Here is a 23,547-nt window from a genome sequence, read left to right as displayed (position 1 = left end):
CTACCTTATGCGTGCCTAAAGGCCCCTGAACACTATAAGGAAATACTATACAACAATAAGGCAGGCTTCTAACATTATGCATTAATGATCCCCAGATAGCCTCTCTCACCCTCTAGGTTCTAGGTGGGTTTGGCCTCTGGGCTCCAGAAGGAGCCTGGAGGATAATGAAGCTGTTTGTTTCCCCAGCTCCATCCTTGCTGAATTGCCACAGTTTAGCTGATCCACGTACCATGTATCTACACCATAGACCACAATTCTGGCACGTGGTCCTCTCCCTCTTCCCATCTTCTCTCGGGTGGTAAGAATCACTCCCTCCCCTTGCTCCTTCAGGCGAGGAGGCAGTAATGGTTCCCCACTGTTGCTAGTCTTCTCCTAAACCTTCTTTTCAACAAACCCTTTATTAAGCCTTACATCAGCTACCCAGTGTGAGTGTCCATCTGTTTTCTCACAGGAACTAGACTAATATGTCAGATTAATTTCTCATTTTCTGCAGTGATCATATCAAACCTCCCCAATTCCCAGCCCCATCTTTCCTCTCACATTCAGACATATGACCTCCTGTTTATTCTCAACCACCAACTACCTCAAAAAGAAAATAAAAGCCATTAGAAAGACATCTGCCGTCAAACCTACATTTCTCATATCCAGTGGAATGCTGGAGCTGGCTCACACTTGCTCCCAAAAGCCAACTGTGGGCATCTCTGCCCAGCTCCATGTTCAGTGACATCACATTAGCAGCTTGAAATGAGCCATAGTGGAAGTCTTTACACCACAGAAATTGGCAGACACTACAAATCAGGGCCTTTTTTGTTTTGATAGAGCCAGTTGTTGAGCATTTATCAGCACACCACTGCTTACACCCAGATGCTGCCTTTTTCTCCTTTACGTTTGTTACAGTGGAGAGATAGATGCCCAACCTGTTATCAGAGGCTCCTCCATCTCCCACTGCCTCTGATAGTCCATTCGCTCCCTTTCCCGGCATATTTAGCCTCTCCTTCCATACTGACTCCTTCTCTCATCAGCATTTCAACCTGCTCTAGACTTGTGCTGTCCCATTCAGTAGCCACTCATCAGATATAGCTACTGAGCACTTGAAATGTGGCAGGTCCAAATTGAAATGTGTGAAAGACACACCAGATTTCAGAGATTTAGCATGAATACAAGAACGTAGACTATCTTATTAATAATATAATAGGTTAAATGAAAGATATTAAAATTAAATTCACCTATTTCTTTTCACTTTTTTAAATGGCCTCTAGGAAATTTAAAATTACTTATGTAACTCACATTATTTCTGTTGGGCAGCGCTACCATAAACTCTCATCTTAAAATAAAATCCCCTCTTCTACCTCTCAGCCCTTCCAGTTATTGCCTCTTACAGGCAAAAATGTTTTAAAAAGCGGCCAGCCTCACTGTCATGATTTTCTTAGCACCATCTCCCTCCTCCTTAGCCAAGGATGATCTAGCTTCCACTTCCACAAATCCACTAAAATAATGCTAGTCTAAGTCACTAGTGCTAACCTAGGCCATGCACAACACAAAGGGCTTTCCAGGCCTTACCCTGCTTTACCCTTAGCAGCATTTTGCAATATGGAGCACTCCCTTCATTGAAACAATTTTTTTTTAAATTTATTTTATTGAAGTATAGTTGGTGTACAACGTTGTGTTAATTTCTAGTGTACAGCAGAGTGATTCAGTTATACATGTATATACATTCTTTTTCATATTCTTTTCCATTATGGTTTATTACAGGATATTGAATATAGTTCTCTGTGCTGTACGGTAGGACCTTGCTGTTGATCCATTCTCTATATAATAGTTTGCATTTGCAAACTTCCAATCCATCCCTCCCCTACCCCGCCTCCCCCTTGGCAACCACAACTGTTCTCTACGTCTGTGAGTCTGTTTCTGTTTCGTAGATAAGTTCATTTGGAAACACTTTTCCACTGACAACATACTTTCTTGATTTTCCTCCCGCTGCTCTGAATGCTGCTTTCCACATTCCTTTGCCAGCTGTCTCTCTCCTCTACCTAACATTCTCTGTTGGTCTTCTACCGGGTTTTGTCCATCTCATCCACTGCTAAGGATTCATTTTCTATTTATATGGCAGCAGCTCTACAGCTGTTCACATGACATCTCCACCTAAAGGTCTCATGGGCATCTCAATTTAAACATGTTCAAATCTGAACTCAGCATCTCCACCTTTGCCTGCAAAACTGGCGTTAGCTTCGCACACAGCACTGTTGGTAAGGGCACCACATCTACTTAATCACTCCTGCCAGAACCTCAAGGACATTCTGAACCCAGCCTCTCTTTTCCCTCCACTTTGGTCTCTCCTGGTCTCTTTCTAAACTATACCTCGTGTCTCTTGAATTCTTCCACTTTGCTTTAATTCCACAGTCACCATGCTAGTCCAAGCCACCATCAGCTCTCACCCAGACTGCTCCAAGGGCCTCTTGAATGGCCTCCACCTTTACCACTCTCTAACCCGTTCTCTACACATCAGCCAAAGTGATCTTTCACAAACTTGAATAGGATGGCTTTGGCTTAAAACTCTCCAATGGCTTCCCCTTGACTTTGGCATAATGTTGGAAACCCTTAACGTGATATTAAAATGCTACCCAAAATCTATTCCTGCCTTCATTTGTAGCTTTGCTGTTATCACTCTTTCCCTCTGTTCTATCTACTCCAGCCATCTTGGACTTCTTTTTGTCCTTTGAATGTGCCACATTATCTTGACTTGGGGCCTTCAAATGTGCATTTCCTTTAGCCTGGCACCCTCTTCATCACCTTTACCTGTCCAACTCCTCTTTAGCCTTCAGATAGTTCCCTAAGCCCCCGGACTAGTTTTGTCTCCCTCTGGCACTCTCCTATAGCACCTGTGTTTTTCTAATAGACTCTAAACTCCATAAGGTCAAGGATCAGAGCTGTCTGGTTCACTGACGTATCCACAGTGCCTAGCACAACACGTAGCACACGGTAGGTACTCAATAACTAGTTGTTGAACAATAAAACATTATCTGATTCAAACTTCCCATTTTCTAGACTAGGAAACTAGGATCTAAAGAAAGGAACCAACTCATTCAAAATTGCAGAGCCTAGACTCAGATTTGTACAGGACCAGAGCCTCCTGATTTCCAGATGAGTTTTCTTTCCAGTACATCATGTGCCTTGTCAATAACTTAGTAACCAGAGGGAAGCAGACTGAATTCCCTATGTCTTGTGAAAGCCAGAGCAAGCTCATATTCATAAACACAGCTGACATAGTTGTTGTTTTCTTTGTTTGTTTTATGTAAAAGGCCTAGAAATCCAACCCAGAAATAGACTCCACATTTCTAAACCTACAACTTTTATTCCCTACAGCCCCTGTTCTGCTCATTTTTCATCTTCCTTCCCCCCATTAACCAGAGGCATCAGCTGGCATCCAGTGTTGAATGGTTCCTTCATTCCATGCTCCTTATCACTCCCCTGCCCAGGCAGCATGTTACATGTAGCAGAAGATTAGGAAGTGCTGTCTTTAAATAGCAGCACTCGAGAAAACATTACAAGATCCTGTGTAATCCTGGGGTGCAGATGGGTATAATAATTATAAAAATAAACATAACAAATTTTTAAGCTATTACTTGTGCCAGGCGCTAAATTAGATGGTTTGCATGCCTTTTATCTTTCTAACTCTATGAGTAATTATTTCTATTTTTCTATTTTACAGATGAGTAAACTGAGGCATAAAGAGGTTATTAAATTGCCTAAGCCATTCAGTTAGAAGAGCCAAGGTTCTGATCTAGGCAATCCAGAGCCCATGATCTTAACCATGTGACATCTGACAATAAAAAACAGGTTGACCTGACAGTTAGGAAATACTAAAAAGTACAACTGAGGGAGATCCCAAAATTGCTTTATACAGATATCCTACCCCTGATTTATTCATTCATTCATTCAATCACTCATTAATTCATTGATCCATCTACTCATTCGTTCTTTCATTCTCTCAACACTATTTATTGAAAAGTCACATTATATCAATTGCTGGGAATACTGATAAAATTAATGACCTCTATCCTCTGAGCTCTCACCGTCTAGTGAAAGAGGCATATGAGTAAACAGACATTTATCCTACTGTGTGCTAAGTACTAAGATAGAGGGAAACCAGGGAGCTTTGGGAACACAAAAAAAGATTATAAACCAACTTAAAAGGACACTACGATGATTTATCCTGGACTTGCCTTCCATGCTTTCCCCTCACTCTGTCTGACCTCTGCTCCCTCCTTCCTTCCCAGTTTCCCTCCAGCCTTTCTCGTGCTTTTGGTGCTTTGGTGCCATCTTTGGCCTCCCCAACTCCTGGTTTCAGACTCAACCTCTCTGCTTGTCTTTTTCCTCCTGATGTTGGTTAGAAATGCATTCTGGCTTAGCCAAAGGCACTTCTGCACCATAAACCAGTCTGAGGCCGGCCCCAAAGGCTAGACCAGTGCGTGCATGCCCTACTTCTAATGTGGCTCTTGTCTAGGAGAGTTGGAGATCCAAAACAGGGAGCTTTAAGGAGTATGGAGGGCAGGATAGATGGATAGATACCCTGTGTCTTAGATAATTTGGTTATTTATCAGCCTAAACACAGAGAAATTGATTAGTGACTACCCAACATCCCTTGAAGCTCAGTCATTATGTCCTGCATGTCCCACACCACTTTTTCATTACCCTGTAATATATTGGTCTCTGTGCAGTAGTGGAATCTTTGGTTTTGCATCAGAGTAAAATAAAATAAACCCATCACACTTGGAACATAAGGAAATGTTAATACCATCACATTTTGATTCTTTGCTGCCAATTATGGTTCCCGATCTGTTGGCCAAAGAATCTTCCCAATACAAAATTAACGTTGAAGCAGGAAGTGTAAGTTTCCAAGGTGTTCGGACCCTGAGAGCTTTCAAGATGTTGCGTTTTCTCGAGTTGCAGTCTCCTGTTGACCCACTCCATCCTAAACAAAGTTTGTCCCCTGCAGTCATAAATGAAGCATATCCTGGCTAAAGAATTTTGTGGATTAGAGGCACCAATTGAATTTGGCAACTAAAAGAGAATTAGTGGTGATTCCTATTGATCGATGTGTTTCATTTAATAGATGAAGGACTCACCCCTATATATGGAAGAAATCAGAGTCAGAAGAGGTATATGGATTGAAAGACAAAGAAGGGATTGAGATTCTGGAAATAACCATGAGGTGGAGGGGGACATTTGATAGGAATGATGGGGCAAGCGAGAGAATTGGATTAATGGGCAATTGAAGTCAGAAAGTGGCAATTAGAATATTGGAAACACTTTGAAAACACAAGACTCAAGCATTGGATGGGTCTTGTAAACAGATGCTGAAGTCTTACATGATGATGACAAACCTCCAGATGGATAGAGAGACTCAGATCTAAGCCTTAGCCTCATTTAACAGCAGCAAGAGGCTGATGATGACAGCACTGAGATGCAGGGGAGCTAAGTATGATTATATCTCTATCATTAGGTGGGATAAACTTCAGAGTAAGTTTTTTTGCTTGCAGATGGAGGAGTAATCATCTGGAAATAATAGTAAGGAGCCATGAGAATATTGACACCCACCACCTTCCCCAGCCCACCTACCCCACCAACGTGAAACATATACCCAAGTAATACACGTTAACCCTTACTTTTAATAAAGTTTCTGGGAAAATAAGCTTTGTTTCAGTTGATGGGTAAATAGTAGTAGTAGTAGTAACAACAACTATAGTTTTAATCATTTATTCCATAACAATAGACCTATAAAATAGGTATTAAGATTCCCATTTTTAAAATTGAGACTCAGAGTGTTAAGTGGCAGAGCTAGGATTTGAATTATGGTCTCTATATCACCAAAGCCTTTGTCCCACAGTGAATGGTTAAGAATAGAATTCCAAAACTGTGTGTCTCCTCATCTTTCAACTGGGGATATGAAGTAGGTAAAGTGTTCAGTACAATACTGGGCCATAGTAAGTACTCAATAAATGTTAGCTGCCGTTATTATTGTTGTTGTTGAGTTATTGTTATTAGTATTATTTTTATAGCTCACTACATTACCTTATATTCTCAGCCAGAAATATTAGTAGGACCATTTCTTTTTCAGTCAATAACAGATTATTAGATGGGTGATAGCTTGCAGTTTTGAAGTCTATAATCTAATGCTTTTAGTAAGAAGCTTGATATTTTGGCTTTGAGAAAACCCATGAGAGCCAAGTCAAACTCATGTAAGTAAGATGAGTAGTCGTTCAACTATTCATTTTAGGACCCAACTCCTTAGCAGTCAGGCCAAGTATTAGGACCACACTTCAAAATATCACAGTGGTAGGTAGCCTTACCTATTGTGGAACCTCACCCCTCTGCCATGCTTGCATGACTGAGTTGGAATGAAGCTGTACCTTGCTGGGGAAACACAGTGGGTATATTCCCTCTTAGAGTTAACCTAGTTTAAAAAAAAAAAAAAAAACTAATAAAATGTACCATTGAGAGTAACTGGCTCATTTGTCAACTGAGAGTTAATCAAAAAAAGACATGTACATGGAACCAACAGATTGCAGAGCTGGCAAAGACTTTAGAAATAATCTAATCCAACCCCTTTATTTTGCTGATAAGGAAAGTGAGTCCCAGGAAGGGGAAGGGTCTTACTCAAGGTCATACAGCTGGCAGTAATTTTGTTTGCTTCAAAAATTAATATGAACAATCTTTCCATACATCACTGAATCCATCTTCCTGCCTTTGTAAGCACAATGTCATGACTATAATTGAAGTTGTCTTTGATGGTGGAGAAAGCAAGCTTTTAGGGTTTTACAGGGCCCTAAAGTCATCAGAGCAAGATAAATTGTCATGAACTGATGCTGAAGATCTGTCTATTGACTGTGAGCTCCTCAAGGATTAGGCCTGGTCTTATTCATGAGTTAAAGCAAGTTTCAAATCCTAGCTAAGCCATTTACTAGCTTAGGAAAGTCACTTAACCTCTCTGAGCCTCTGTTTCCTCATTATAAATTTAGATAATAAGACCTTCGTTACAGAATGTTTGTTAGCATCAAATGAGGCAAGATATAGATACACAGTGCCTCACCAAAATAGACATTTAATAAGTGTACACTTTCAACTAACCTTTAGCTAATGTCCTGCTAAAAGCTACGGACACATCAATGAATAAGAAAGCCAAGGACCCTGATTTCACAGAGCTTAGGTTCATGAGGGAGGAGTAGAGGTGAGAGCCAAAGGAAGAAGTAGACAGTAACCAAGGATGCAGATAAATTAATATAATTTCGGGCCATGCTAAGTGCTCTGAAGGGTTATGAAGACAAGAAAATAGGATCATGTGGTAGAGGTTGTTCAGTAGAAGTAGACTGTTTCAACCAAGAGTGGCCCAAGTCAGTCACTTTGAGATTATATTTGCAGAGGACCTAAGTCATATGAAAAAGCCAGACAGTCTAAGATCCAGAAGCGCACTCCTGAAAGAGACAGGAAGGCCCCCAGCAGGGGCAAACTTGCCACGTTCAGTCAACAGCACCATAGCCATTGCGTTTGCAACACAGCCAGCACAGTGAACAAGACCTGAGGTGAGGTTGGAGACATCCACCCAAGTTCGACCTTGCAGTTCTAGGCCATCTTATGAAATTTCCTTCAAAAAGCATCCATTACAATTTTCAGGAGTGAGGAGAGCTATGATATAACAAAAAAATAAATATTTGACCTCTGTCCTTGACCTGGCACACAGCTTCTAAACCCCTGGGAATCTGAAGTGAAGAGTGTCTTTTGTATACTAATGAGATGACTGGGGACCCCTAGATAACCACCAACACAGGGGTTGGTCACCAGCAAGACCAAGGCATGATTAGAGGGTTGGAACTTTGAGCCTCACTTCCTGACCTCCAAGTAGGGGAGGGGGCTGGAGATTCAGCTAATCACCGATGGCTAATGATTTACTTAATTGTACCTACGTAAATGAAACCTCCATAAAAACCCCTAAACAACAAGGTTTGGAGAGCTTCACGTGGTGTGCCCCAGAGAAAGCATGGAAGCTCTTCCCACCTCCCACCCACCTCCATTATACCTTGCCCTATGCATCTCTTCCATTTGGCTGTTCCAGAGTTGTATCCTTTATAATAAACTGGGCATAGCAAGTGAACCATTTTCCTGAGTTCTGTGAGCCGTTCTAGCAAACCTGAGGTGGAAGCGCTGGTCATGGAAACCCCCAATTTATAGCTGGTCAGTCAGAAGTACAGGAGGCCCAGTGACTTGTAAGTGGCATCTGAAGTGGGGGCAGTCTTGTAGGACTGAGCCCTTCACCTCAAGTGACACTAACTCTGGGTAGTTAGTGTCAGAATTGAACTGAATTGTAGGACACCACTTGGTGTCTGCAGAGTTGGAGAATTGATTGGTGTGAGGAACCCACATATTTGGTGTCAGAAATATTGTGGGTAAAAATAGCTCAGAGAAACAAAATCTAATTTACTTCATTCGATGATCCATCCAACAAATTTTTTATTTTTTTTTGGCTGTGCCGTGTGGCATGTGGGATCTTAGTTCCCCAACCAGGGATCGAACCCGTGCTCCCTGCATTGGGAGTGCAAAGTCTTAACCACTGGACCACCGGGGAAGTCCCATCCAACAAATACTTATAGATCACCTATTCTGGCCAGGCACAGTTCTTAGTGCAATGAATGAATCAAATAAAAACCCCTGGCCACATGGAGCTTGCATGCTAATAGAATAATAAATATGTAAAGTTTATGGAGCATTTACTATATGCTGCACTATTCTAAGTGCTTTGCCTGAAATAACTCACGTGGTCCTCAAAACAGTCCTACTAGAGGCGTACTGTTCTTATCCCCATTTTTAGATGAGGAGACAGGCATAAAGAAGTTAAGTCATTTGTCCATGATAATGCAGCAAGTGGTAAAGCCTGACTTCAAACTCTGGCAGTTCGTGATAGTTGGAGTGTCTTTCTGAAAAATCACTCTGACTGGTCCTGACTGCTGTTAGGGTACCAGTTAGGATGTTGGTCAGAGATTGGGGTACTTGAATTTTCAACAAAGCTGTGAGTAGATACTATTATTTCCACTTTATAGATGGGAACACTGAGGCTTAGTTCACACATCTGGTAAGTAGCAGGGCCCAGATATGATCCCAAGCCTATTTATCTCTACAGTCCGATACCTTTCCACTAGCATCTCCATTTCCTGCAAAATTGGAGAGTGCCACACCCCTACCCCTCCTTTATGATCAAGAGACTAATCCAAGGTGTATTTTAGAGTGAATATTGGAGAAATAGGCATTTGAAAATTTTTATTTCCACTTTGTAGGCATTCTATAATGGAAAATAAAATATAAATATACCAACACATACTTATAACATACACAGTGTTTTTTCTTTTACATTCTTTTAAATTGAGGTACAGTGTACATAAAGTGAAATTCACAGATCTTAAGTGTACAGTTTGATGAAGTTTGATAAATGTGTACACCCATGTAATCAACACCCTAATAAATAAGATATATGTATGTGTGTGGATGTGGATGCGTAGGTAGGTACGTAGATTGATACCATGTATTTAAAATTATAAATGAGGTGTGAGTCTTCATGTCATGATTAGTAATGAAGACCTACCCCACTCTTTCCTTTCTCTAACCCCTTCCTGCTTCTCAATTGACATTGTTGTCATGGAGGTTACATAGAATACCAGGTGCAGGTCAAACGATGACTGTGTCAAAAGAAAAACAGAACAAAACAAAACAAATAGCAGAACAACTAGCCATTTCTTAATGCTTGTTGGAGGAAAATCACATTGCTATACTTTGTTTTTCTACGGAGGGATCATGTGCCTCAGCCCACACATTAACATGTGAACTTGTTGTTCCAGTGAAATGAGTCAGAGCTCCTCAAGAAGGCAGATTCATGTATTTCAGAACTATGTGTCAGCATCTCTGAAAAAAGGTACAGTGTACTGTATTGGTGTGTCTCACACACGCACACACACTCATTCTCACCCAAGGAGATGGCACAGCTAATAAGCAGCAGAAGTGTGATTTGAATGCAAGCCCAGGGAACGCAAGCATCAGGCTTTTTTGCGTTGCAGAGAGGACAGGAGTGTTGGGTCTGAGTATAGGGTTAAGCAAAGGCCCGGAGTCTGAATTCTGGCTTTACTGCGTATTCGCTTTCTGACCTTGGGCAAATTCCTCATACTCTGTTCACTTCTTGGTTGATAAAGTGGGGATAGATGATGATATCTATGTCATAAAGTCGTTTTGAGAATTTAAAGGGTCACGTACATAAAGCAATTTGTACAGTGCACAGCACAGAGTAAGCACCTGCGAAATGTTTGCTGAACCAGTAACCTAGCAACGGCCATGGAAGTTGGTTGCTGGGCCAATGGATGCCTTGTTTTTTGGATCATGTACTCCATCAGTTAAAAAAATTTTGAGCTTACATGCTAAATACATGCAAACTTATTTACGAAAAAGCATATACATATTCTGTGCTTGTAGATTATTTACACTATAAAACAGCTGAAATATAGCTGAAATAAAATGTTATTTTATAGTGAGGTCATCATACTAACATTATGCAATATCTAAAGGTACACTGTTTATGGCCAGGTGAGTTTTTAATGATTTTTTTAAATGATTATTGATTTCTAAATGATTTTGAATATGTCTCTGTATTTATATCTCAAACAGTATTCTTTGTTTTTCTTCTTTTTTATTGACATATAGTTGATTTACTATATTATATTAGTTTCAAGTGTACAGCATAGTGATTCAGTATTTTTACAGATTATACTCCATTAAAAGTTATTACAAGATAATGGCTGTGCTTCCCTGTATTGTACAATACATGCTTGTTGCTTATCTATTTTATATATGGTAGTTTATTTCTCTTAATCGCCTACCCCCATCTTGCCCACCCTCCCTTCCCTCTCCCCACTGGTACTCACTAGTTTGTTCTCTATATCTGTGAGTCTGTCTCTGTTTTACATATACATTCATTTGTATTATTTTTTAGATTCCACATATAAGTGATATCATAGAGTATTTGTCTTTCTCTATCTGACTTATTTCACTAAGCATAATATTCTCTAGGTCCATCTACATTGCTGCAAATGGCACAATTGCATTCTTTTTTTATGGCTGAGTAATATTCCAGTGTGTGTGTGTATGTGTGTGTGTATGTGTATAAAGCATCTTCTTTATCCATTCATCTGATGATGGACAACAAACAGTATTCTGGATAATTTTGATTTTTTTCCCAATTCTTGTCTTATCTGACTAGATCTTCATTGTTTTTACCTTATAATACGAAGAGCTAGCACCAAGTTAGTAAAAGTATCATCATTTTTTTGTTTCCTTGAATCTGAATTATCACCATTGCCTTTAATCCATTGGTTGAATCTTTCTCAGCTGCTTGCCCATTTTGTGAGGGTTTATTTAAATAAAATTAGATAATACCTAGAAACCTACCAACCTGGAACATGTAAATGATGATATGTAGCAAAGCCCTGGAAGCTGGGGACATAGAATGGAGTGCCATGCTGTCATCCCTGGTGTTGTAGAGCTCTCACCCTTCCCTTAGGACACCTCACACATCTTACTCACTCATGACTGTCTGATGTGTGGACCAACTGATGGATCTGGTGACAATCTGCATATTAAACTTGAATTAATTTCTTTAGACTAAAAGTCATATAAATGGCACTTCCAATATTTTCTTCTGGAATCTTAACAGATCATCTCCAGCGCTCCTTGGAGCACACGTACGCCATTTTAGAAACACCGTTAGATGATCTTCCATTGCCTCTGTCGTGAAAGTCGTCATCCTTTCATGCAGCAGCTCAGCAAACATTAACCAAGCAGCTGTAAGTGCTAGGACCGTGTTAGGCATGAGACCCTCAGTAACATGACTCCTGCCTTCAGGGAGTTCACAGTATAGGTCCCACCAGGCCAGGTCCTGGTTATTCTTCCCTGTAGACCATGACTCTGGACATGGCCAAGCTTGTAGTGAGTGCCCTTTGGTGCCTTGGTCTAGACTGCCTGCCAGCCTTCCCAAAGTCTTAAGGCCATTGTTCCCCTTCCACTGGGTGGGAGAGAAGGTATCAGATCATCGCCTGCTCCCCAAATTGCCAACATTCCTGTGTCTGCCACTCGTGGAATCCCCATCTTCTCCACGGGTGAAGAGCTCCTTTCTTTCTTGAACCTAACTTCCCTGGGTACCTCACCCAGTGTAGCCTAAAGCCCTTTGGTGGCTCCCAAGCCAGGCCGTTAGCACGTGAGAGCTGGGAGTTCCCTGTGCCCACACAGGCCTGGTGTCTGCCTGTGCTGCTCCCAGGGAAGCGGTGAGCCGCGTGTGCGGACTGGTATCTCGGCCTTGACACAGCAGCAAAGGGTCAAACCCCATGAATGCAGTCTTTCATGGCCTTGGTACAGGGCTCCTATTTTTTCCTACAGAAACTCTTACACTTGCTTTCAGAAGTGACAATCAAATGTGAACTTTCATGGTTTATTTATAGCTCGGCCTTATAGAGAGAAAGAAAAGAAGTGATTAAAAGGCGATTTTACCAAATATTTTGTTTTTAAAAGCTTTCATTGTGTGGGCAAAAAGGAAAGAGAAAAGTCCCTGTCTTCGTTGTGCTGTCTAGACTCCCAAAGAGGGTAGTGTGCTACAAATCCAGATTGTCCGACTCCTGCCTGCTGACAAAAAGTATGAATTTTGAGGCCAACTTCAAATAAACCCTTTGAACAGAAATATATTGTGGGGGGTGACTATATTTAGCACATGTCAGCATTTCCATAATAAATTCATATTGTTGTGCTATGGTAATTTCCAGATTTACTGCAGCCAGTGGGTTCATGAGGTTTCAGTTTTATGTTAATTATTTGGAGAAATGGGAAAACTCAGCAGTGCTATTTCTGATGACAGCACTGATTCTCCGGGCATTCTCCATATTGTGTCAAATACCCTTAGTGAGCCCTGTGTCCCAGGAGAGAGGAGAGTGAGCACAAGTCATTTTGACTGCTTGTAGAAGCATAATTTTTTTTTAATATAAATTTATTTATTTTATTTAGTTTATTTTTGGCTGCATCGGGGCTTCATTGCTATGCATGGGCTTTCTCTAGTTGCGGCGAGCGGGGGCTGTTCTTTGTTGCTGTGCACGGGCTTCTCATTGCAGTGGCTTCTCTTGTTGCAGAGCACGGGCTCTAGGCACACGGGCTTCAGTAGTTGTGGCTCGTGGGCTCTAGAGCGCAGGCTTAGTAGTTGTGGCGCTCGGGCTTAGTTGCTCTGCGGCACGTGGGATCTTCCCGGACCAGGGCTTGAACCCGTGTCCCCTGCATTGGCAGGTGGATTCTTAACCACTGCGCCACCAGGGAAGCCCATAACTTTTTTTCTAGAGTGCAGTACAGTTTTATTTTCCTTCAAATGATCAAATCCCTATATGCTGCTGTATAAAGTTTAGAAGACAGAAAAAACAAGTTAACAATAGAAAAAGCTATCACCCATGCTCTTGAACCTGTTAATATTTTAATATATTTTCTTCCATTGTTTATGATGCATGTGTAACACAGTTTCTGAGATAGAATTGAAAAACAACTGTATTTTTTTACTCTCAGTGTCCCTTTGCAGTTGTGCACTAGAGCTAGTTTCTCTCTGCCCTGATTAAAAATTCTGTTAGTTCCATTACTTTCTTAGATAAGTAGAAAGTCACTTAGATAATACAAGTTTTATAGTCCCTTTAAGTCATGAGACATAACCAAAATTCAAACATTAGAATACCAAGGAATATATAATAATCACCACTTCATTTTTTATCCAAAGGTAAGACAACTCCTCACTCCTCCAGCTGGGACTGTTGCAGATGTGAGGAGGTGGCTGTGATCAGATTCTCCTTTTCTCCTCATTCACTTTCTCTCCCGTATATATTAGCTTTTTTCTTGTTCTTCTGAGGTGGTTGGAAGGTGTAAGGGAAGAGAGCTCAGGGGTGTAGGAAAGTTCTTATCTTGATCAGCATTGTCATAAATGGACTTCATGCTAAGTTTAATAGGTGTTTACAGCTAGGCTCCATTGTAGATTTTCTTTGGAGACTTTCCACTTCTGGAAACCTCTCACTGTATCCTGTCCTTGTCCTTCTCTATTCTAGTAGATTGCTTGCTCTTTTAATTCCTTAAAAATCCAGTAGGGGACTTCCTTGGTGGCGCAGTGGTTAAGAATCCGCCTGCCAATGCAGGGGACACGGGTTCGAGCCCTGGTCCGGGTAGATCCCACATGCCGTGGAGCAACTAGGCCCGTGCGCCACAACTACTGAGCCTGCGCTCTAGAGACCGCGAGCCACAACTACTGAGCCCACGAGCCACAACTACTGAGCCCACGTGCCACAACTACTGAAGCTCATGTGCCTAGAGCCCGTGCTCTACAACAAGAGAATCCACCACGATGAGGATCCCGCGCACCGCAACGAAGAGTAGCCCCCGCTCGCCGCTGCTAGAGAAAGCCAGCAAGCAGCAGCGAAGACCCAACGCAGCCAAAAATAAATAAATAAATTTATAAAAAAAAAAAAAATCCAGTAGTTTGCCTCAAGCTTCTTTATGCAGGCTCCCTCTGCCTCATTAGGTGACCATACTGGACAGGATCTAAGGCAACCCAGGAAGCCCTCTCACCTGTGGCCACCTCAGGTTTATGGGAAACAGTCATGCCTTTTGGAGTCTGACACGTTCTGGCAGTGCTGGCTGATCTCAGGGCAACACTCCTTCACTGCTACACCGAAGCTGCCAGCCAGCGCTTCTTCTCCAGACAGGAGCCACACTCAACCCACCGTGTCCCACGCCCTCAGGGATGCACATCCAGATCCCTGTGGCGTCAGTGAAGCCATACTCTCACCTCTCCCCTAGAAGGCCTGATGCTCAGTCAACACACAGCTGTCTCCTAAAAAATCCATCTCTTTTTCTGACCTTCCACATGGATGAAAGGTTTGAGTTGATTTATGGGTCCTCAACTACCCTTTTTTTCAAATTCTTCAGGGTGGTCTGTTTCCAGCTCACTTTGGTATCTCATATCTGTCAACTTTAGATCTCAGACAAAACTTCCATTTTAACATTCTTTCACGTGTACGGTCCTTAAGTTCATTTATCCCGTAGACAATTCGCTGAGCGCATACGATACACCAGATGCTGAGTTTGGCAGTGGAAACAATTATAACAGTTCCTGCCTTAAAGAGCAGGAGTCTAGTTGGGGCAGCTGATGTGCTAACAAAAAATTGTGGTGCCGTGTCATAAATGCTATGATGGATGGAAGCACAAGTTTCTGGGGGAGCAATAACTCATTCTAGGTGGGAGGCAGGTAGTGGGGACGAGTCAGGAAAAACCTTCTGTGGAATCAACACCTGAGCTAAGTTTAACATTTAAATCTGTACTTTCTTGAGAAACAAAATAACCTCTTTGTAAACCTTTGAAATTTCTGTCACTGTTATTCCTCAATAATTTATTTTAAAAATAAGCAAAGGTAACGTGAAGAAAGGAAAGAAGAATTCCCTGCTATCCGCCCTGTGTCCACACATCTGTTACAGTGGGAAGGAAAGTGACATTTGTGGAGCTCCTTCTCTAATACAAGTTTCCTGGATCCCACCCATGAAGGCAGTCCTGGAATGTCGGCTCCGGTCTGAAGCCTAAGCACAACCCGAGGAGTATTCCCCTAGGGAATTTTCAAGCTTCAGAGGAGGCAGGAGGAGGCGGGGTCCTCCCTAAAATAGGCAGAGCAGAGCACCGCTATGAAGGAAGAAGCAATCCCAAAACAAGAGAACCAGTGGCAAAGTTGGCAATGGGGATGGCTGAGACCATCTCAGCAAGACATGGGGCTTACTTTAAGGGAATCAGAACTTAATTCATGAAAGAAAATGTTATGACATATGTTGGGGTGAGCAGAGCTCTTAAAATATTCTTGTTAAGTGGAACGGCAGTGACCACACTAAGATGTTTTTACTCTTTTGCAGAATGTCCCCAGTCTGACCTTCGTTGGTTCTTATCCTTTCACCTTGATTCCCTTTTCAATAATTTTTCATAATTTTTCAAATCTCCTCCTTAATAAGGCTACCATTTCTTTCTGCTGTCAGTGTGCTTGCTACTCTCAGCATCTCTGATCTCCCAAACAGCACTTTTAAATCCACTGGGGGCTAGGAAACCAGATAACTAGTTCAGAATGTCCATGGCATCCTTGGGGAAGAGTTGGTAGGACATCCTTGCCAGATTGGAAATATGTGTAAGTGATTAGCAGATGAAAAAGTATCAAGTTTCTTAATCCTTGAATAACTATTGAAAAGAAGTTTATCTGCTTCTAGTGTAGTATTTGTCACACTCTATTTTGATCACAGTAAATGTCTTTTCCATTCTGTGGTGAGCTCTTTGATGAAAGGACCCATTCATTCTTCATCTCTGTATTCCATATATATTAGATGCTGTGCTTGGCACATAGAAGGGGCTCAATACATTTTACGAATATTCTAGGTACTGAGATTAAGCAGCAAATAGACAAAGCTCCCAGACTCTGTAGCTTACATTCTGGTTAGAACAAGGAATGGAGAGGGAGAGAAGGAACACATAAACCAATAAGTACACGAATTGTCAAAAAGGAATTAGTGATAAATAATAAATATATTATTTATATAATTATAATTATATAATTAAATATATATGTATGTGTGTGTGTGTGTATATATATAAATAAATAAATCATAAGTAAGGTGGTAAGGATGGGCAAGGAAACACTTGGATACGTTTTGAAGGTACCCAGGGCCTTTCACATTCTGTGTGGTAGTCAGCTTTTTACATTTCTTTCCTCCTCTGCTCGTGTGTGAGTTTCTCCAGGGCAAAGAGTATATCTTATGCAAATCTGTATCCCTAGCACAGTGTCTGTACATATTGAGTAATTAATATATAGAGAGAGTAAGAAGTTGTACATATGTGACCTCAGAATGACTACATCCTTTACAATAAGAGTTCAATAGCTGTTCCTAAGACAGGACCTATTCTGAGGAGCTTTGTCATGCTGTTGCTTGCAATCTCCCCAGGTAAGTCTTTGGAATCCAAAGTTTGGGTTTACTCCATTCCCCCTAACTTTCCCATAAACTTAATAGCATTGGGAGACTGCCCAAGGAAACTTGACCTTTCCATTCATATAATGGAGCCAACACAATCTATGGTTGATCTTGATGCTGTTCACTCTGACTGTGTCCACCAAGACACTGCAACTTGCTGATTGCCCGCTAACCGCATTGTAAAGACAAGAAAGTCCTGAGGTCAGGTCCATTAGACTCAGCCCAGAGGTCTCACATCTGTATGAACAGTTGCAGAGACTACTGGAAAAAGACCTAAAAGTGAAATGAAGAGGTCTTAAATATTCTATCTTAAAGTACAGGTGCAAAGTGGCTTCTGTTCAGTTACTGCTGTTGTGAATTAAGCAGGCAACGTGCTCAGTGGCTGATTATGTTGCCTTCTCAAGCCCTCGTGTCCAGGCAATGCAAAGGGGAAGTAATTCCTTCCCACCACACCCTGCAAGCCATAATAAAATTGCTTTGCCTTCCAGGTTGTTTATGCCCTGGAGGTCTCAATAGGCAACCATTTATTAAGCCCAGGCTGTGTGGTCATAGATGTAACCTTTAATGTTCACTGGATTTTAATCTTATCACCAGAGAAAGTAAGTTGAAAAAAAAAAAAAATGGACTCACTGAATCTCTTAAGGGAAGTAAATTCTAATTAGAATGTTCTTGCTGGGACTTACCTGGTGGCTCAGTGGTTAAGAATCCACCTGCCAACGCAGGGGACACGGGTTCAAGCCCTAGTCCGGGAAGATCCCACATGCCACGGAGCAACTAAGCCCGTGTGCCACAACTACTGAGCCTGCGCTCTAGAGCCCGGCGCCACAACTACTGAGTCGGCGTGCCACAACTAGTGAAGCCCGTGCACCTAGAGCCCATGCTCCACAACAAAGGGAAGCCACTGCAATGAGAAGCCCGTGCACTGCAACGAAGAATAGCCCCCGCTCGCCGCAACTAGAGAAAGCCCACGCTCAGCAACGAAGACCCAACGCAGCCAAAAATAAATAAATAAATTTATTTTTTAAAAAAAAGAATGTTCTTGCCTGTGACAAGCCTCACATTGGTATTAACTTTCCAACTTAGTTCTGTGTGTTCTGTTTTCCATTTGACAGGAGGCAATGGCAAGAATGAGCAAAGTTGGGAAAGTTGTGTTTCCTAGACGTGAGGATAAAAGGTAAGTTTATATGTTTTCTATGCACCGTGCTGAGGAATGAGGACAACAGACACATGCAACTTTAGAGCCGGAATAAACCACAGGGGTCAGCAAGCCAGGCCTTTCATTTAATAGTTGATAAAACTAAGTCTCAGAGAGGTAAAGTCACTTTCAATTCCCCAAGATCACGGAGCTAGATAGGGCCAGACCTGGAGATCAAATCCAGACTTTTGAACTCTCAAACCAATGTTTTTTTCCCTAGGTCATTAGCAGTAAATCTGGTCTCCTCTGTTCTAAAATGGGGATCTCTTGTGTCTTCTACACAGTAGCATCTGTCTGTTCCTCCACCCTTTGCATCATGTGACTTTGAGGGCTACAACATGACTTTTATTTTAAATTGAAGTATAGTTAATTTACAATATCCTGTTAGTTTCAGGTATACAGCACAGTGATTATATATATATATATATATATGTATAGAGAGAGAGAGAGAGAGAGAGAGAGAGAGAGAGAGAGATTCTTCTTCAGATTCTCTTCCTTTATAGGTTATTATAAAATATTGAGTATAGTTCCCTATACTATACAGTACGTCAACATAACTTTGATTAATGTTTTAACCCCAATTCACAAACACTAATTTATTGAGTGCCTGCTATCTTCAAGGCATTATGCTTTTTGGCATCTAGGCAGGATTTAGAAGGGAATAAGACAATCTTATTTATGCAGTAGATCATTTCAAGCCAAAGGGATATGTTATATAATAGAAGTATTACCAGGTGACAAAGTAACCCAAAACAGAAAAGAATTTGACCCTGTAGGAGTGAGGCAAAGCTTTTGAGAGGAGGTTAAGTCTAGCTGACTTTAAATGCTTAAAAGAAGTTGTCAGGCCAAAACTGAAAAGCACTTTGTCAGTAGAGGAATAACACAGGCAAGGTTATAAAGGTGGCAACAGCATCGTGTATTCAGGAAACTATCAACAACTCATAATTCTGAAATGCAAAGTATGAGATGGGAGATGGCAGGGAGTGAAATTGGGTGTTGGGGGGGAACAGAGGGGGTCCTCTCATAATGAGCTTTGAGGCCGTGCTAAGGACCTCAGACTTCCTCCTACTGGTGAGATGGAGATACTGAATTTTAGGCAGTGGTGGGACCTGGTCAGATGCAGATATTAGAAAAATCCTCTTAGAGGATGCGTTAGAGGGCCTAAGAGTAGGAGAGACCAGGTGAAAAGTTTTTCAACAATCCAGCTGAGAGAGGAAAAGGACCTATATTGAGTCACTGGTAGTGAGTTTAGAGATGAAGGAACAACTGTGCAAGTGGCTTTTATCATTTTAGGAAAGTATTTGAGGTTAAGACATAAAAGCAAATTCTACCTTATATAATGGACAGGCAAAGGTGCTGATCCCACCAAAGCATAATCGACATTTAACAGAGTGGAAATGTCCATGGAAAAAGCCATCCCCTATCTTTTTATTTTCTTAAAGAAAGTCTCCAAATGGAGTTGGGCTGTTAATCCTCTGAATGTAAACCCCTCTCTAAATACCAGGGTGAGTGGAGCAGGCCCTTACATGGGGGAGCTCAATGCAGGAACATGGAGAGAACTGAGTTCCCCATGGCAGTGGGAGCCCTGGGCTAGCAGCATCCCTCTTTTGTTGACATTAGAAACAGATTATTCTTCTCCATCTCTTCACTGACCCTCTGAAGACTCTTGAGGGAAGTCTGTTTTTAAGTTCTTTGAGTAGATTCCACGTGTTCTTTTAAAAAGAATCCTTGGCGGCTTGCTGTCAGCCGCTGTGAGAGAGGCACACACGATGCTCTAGCACCATCTGCAGGCAGCCTGAAGATTTGCAAGTGGAAAGAGCCAGTTTCCTTCTGAGCTACACTCAACATCTCCTTGACTCAAATCACGTTCTTGTCTGTATAGAACACTTACTTAGGTCTGTGCCACACAGACCTAAGAATGGAAGGAAACATTTATATATCATATATCTGATAAAGGATTAATATCCATATACAGAGAGCTCCTGAAACTCAATAACCAAAAAGCCAACAACCTAAATCAAAACTGGGGAAAGAACTTGAATGGACATTTCTCCAAAAATGATATACAGATGGTCAATAAGCACATGAAAAGATGCTCAACACCACTGATCATTAGGGCAATACAAATCAAGACTACAATGAGATACCAATTTATACCCATTAGTATGGCTACTGTCAAAAAACCAGAAAATAACAAGTGTTGACAAGGATATGGAAAAATTGGATCCCTTGCACACTGTTGGTGGGATGTAAAATGGTGCAGCCACTGTGGAAAATAGTATGGTGGTACCTCAAAAGTGTAAGATAGAATTACCATATAACCCAGAAATTCCACTTCTGGGTATGTGCCCAGAAGAACTGAAATCATGGTCTCAAAGAGATATTTATGCACCCATGTTCATAGCAGCATTATTCACAGTAGCTAAAACATGGAAGCAACCCAAGTGTCCATTGACAGATGAATGGATAAAGAAAAAGTGGTATATGCATACAATAGAATATTATTCAACCTTAAAAAGGAAGGGAATTCTGAAATGTGCTACAACACGGATGAACCTTGAGGATATTATGTTAGTGAAAAGAGCCAGTCACAAAATGACAAATATTGTATGATTCTACTTATATGAGGTACCTGGCATAATCAAATTCATGGAGACAGAAAATAGAATGTAGGTTGCCAGGGGCTAGGGAGAAGGGGAGAAGGGAGAGTTATTGTTTAATGGGTGGAGTTTTAGTTTTGCAAGGTGAAAAGAGTTCTATGGATGGATGGTGGTGACGGCTGCACAATAATATGAATGTACTTAATGCCACTGAACTGTACACTTAAAAATGGCTAAAATGGTAAATTTCATGTTATGTATATTTTACCACAGTTTTAAAAATTGGAAAATAAAAAGCACAGGGAAAGAAGCACCTTGGACCTCAGCTTCCCATGTATAAAAAAGGAAAAATATAGTCTCTCCGTCTTTTGACATTTCAGGATAATAGAAGGATGTAAGAACAACACTAGCCCACATTGTGTAAGCACTTGACAGTCCGCAGAATATTTCATGTTCATGTTTAAAATTCAGTCACTCTATGACATAGGTACTGTTATCATCCCTCTTACAGCAGGGAAACTGAGGGTCAGACCATTTAAAGAAGTTGCCCCAAATCACCTAGGCTTCTCTGCCTGGAAAGCCGATGCTTTTCCCACTGTACAAAGAATAAGGCCAATGAACAAAGTTGCTGCAAAGTTGTCAGTACTAAAATTAGAAATCTTCAAGTGTATGAGAAAGAGTACTGACCGAAGCTTCCTTCTAGAAGTTTCCCAAAGTCAGAAAATCCATCTCATATAGTGAAAAAATTGCTTGACGTTAGATTATCAGAGAGTAGCATTTGAAGAAGAAAATTGCTGTCCCCAAAATCATTCTATGATTAATAAATTTGGAGGCTCATAGAGTGGGTTTTAGTATAATCTACATATAGTGAGATTGATGGTAATATTGGAATGTTAATTTTTTAAGTAGTAACCATAACTAGCATTGATATCACTTGCTATGAGTCAGGCACTGTTCTAAGTGCTTCTCAGATACTACCTCATTTAGTTCACATAACAGTTCACGTTACCTCTATTGAGGTAGGTCTTATAATTTTTCCCATTTACAAATAGGGACATTTAGGAACAAAGAGATTAAGTAAGACATCCATGGTCACACAGCTAGTAATGGGGCCAAGCTGAGATGCAAACCCAGGCCTCAGAGTCCAGCTCTTAACCCTGTGTTTGGCCCCATCACGGCTCTTAAGTTACCAGAATTCTTAAGGTAGAAATGCTGGGCAGGGGTGTTCCTATTAATCTGTTTAGCTCTGCATGTTACAGGTAGAAGTCCCTGTGTGCATTCAGGGTTACTCTTACACTGTCTCTCCCCCAATTCCCAAGCTTGCACCAATGCTCCTTCACGAGGACTTCTTTTCAGAGCACCCCAGAATCTCCCAAGACATGCTAGACAGGGTTCATCAACCCCTTACCTCACGTCAGCTCCTCCCAGCCAGGAGGAATAAGGGCCAAGCTGCCGTCTGCAAGTATAATTTGTCTTAGCTACTACTGTCCTTTTCAAGATTGTGATGCCAAGGTAGCTTCAGCTGCTCTGCCTTCTAACTCACGGCCAACACCAGTTCTAACAGGTCTTACCTGAAGACTCAGCTGGATAGTACAGGAGAAAAGGGTCCTCTGTGGGATGCCCGGAAGGCAGGGCACAGCTTCAGGAAAGGTGTTAGTCACATTCTCATGGGGTTTTACTCCCAGATAAAGAAGTCTGCAAAGGAAATGTAGGTGTGGAATGTGCAAAGGGTGATTAAAATGTTCAATCTCATCCCTGGTCAGGCTGTGACGTTAAACCAGTCACTAAACTGGTGGGGGAGGTGGGGTAATCATATATGAAATATTTATTGAAGCTGGGAATGTGAAAGGCCCTGTGTCAAGCCTGGCACGACCACTGTGTTATAGTGGAGGCTTTGAAGTCAGATAGCCCTGAGTTTGAATTCCAGCTCTGCCGAGTTTTAGCAGTACTATTTTAGATTTGCCTCTGAGCAAATCTCAGCTCTAAAATCTTTACCTCTAAAATGGAGACGTAAGTTCACCCATGGAGGTTAAAGATAGTGAGTGTGAAACATGTGGCTCAGGATGCTGTCAGCATCCAAAAAATGGGAAGTGTCTGCAAAACTGTAACAGATAACACTTCTGTTCTTCTAAATGTCAGGGGAAGCTGCATAACAGTCTTGCTTGAGATCATCCAACATATTTATTTTTCTCCTGCAGATATTATGACAAGAAATATCAAGTATTCCTAAAGCTGGTTGAACACCAGAAGGAGTATGCATCCATCATGAAAGGGGACTGAAGTGAGCTTGCATGGCGGATGCCAGGTTTCATGTCATTGCATCAGGGGCCTCTGTCATTTCACCTTATATTTAAGACCCTTAGGTATCATTTCATCATTTCTGTATTTTCTTTTTAATAAAGAAAACTGAGACGTGTGCAACCAGAACTAGAGTCTTCCATTTCACAATACCACCGTTATTTACTTGGTAGTTTCCACAGGCACCATCATGGAGACAGAAACTTCACCAAGAGTCATAGGATCTCCTATGGGACTAGAACTTGGGGATCATTCAATCCAGGAGAAACTGTCCTTGGTAATTGATTCAATGTCAGCCACTAAGGACTTACTTCAGGTAGGACATCTAATGTTTATTCTATAGGTGGCTAAAAAC

At 41.4% G+C, this 23,547-nt stretch overlaps 1 protein-coding gene across 8 annotated transcripts in view; it reads left to right on the top strand.

Annotated features, from left to right (window-relative positions):
- The window catches only part of FGGY (FGGY carbohydrate kinase domain containing), a 412,972-nt gene extending 389,657 nt beyond the window's left edge, over positions 1–23,315 (top strand). For 7 of the 8 annotated variants that reach the window (XM_061186510.1, XM_061186511.1, XM_061186512.1 and 4 more), the window contains 2 exons: positions 18,212–18,273; positions 23,093–23,315. In XM_061186510.1, coding sequence (XP_061042493.1) covers positions 18,212–18,273; positions 23,093–23,174 — 144 coding nt within the window. In that variant the 3' untranslated portion in view covers positions 23,175–23,315. The remainder of the gene's footprint in view (positions 1–18,211; positions 18,274–23,092) is intronic. The other variant, XM_061186513.1, reaches the window with a different exon arrangement.
- Positions 23,316–23,547: the final 232 nt, after the last annotated feature.

This window comes from Eubalaena glacialis, chromosome 3 (genome assembly GCF_028564815.1).
Source record: "Eubalaena glacialis isolate mEubGla1 chromosome 3, mEubGla1.1.hap2.+ XY, whole genome shotgun sequence".
In the NCBI taxonomy this organism is placed as follows: domain Eukaryota; kingdom Metazoa; phylum Chordata; class Mammalia; order Artiodactyla; family Balaenidae; genus Eubalaena; species Eubalaena glacialis.
This window is presented reverse-complemented; position numbering and strand designations above follow the sequence as displayed.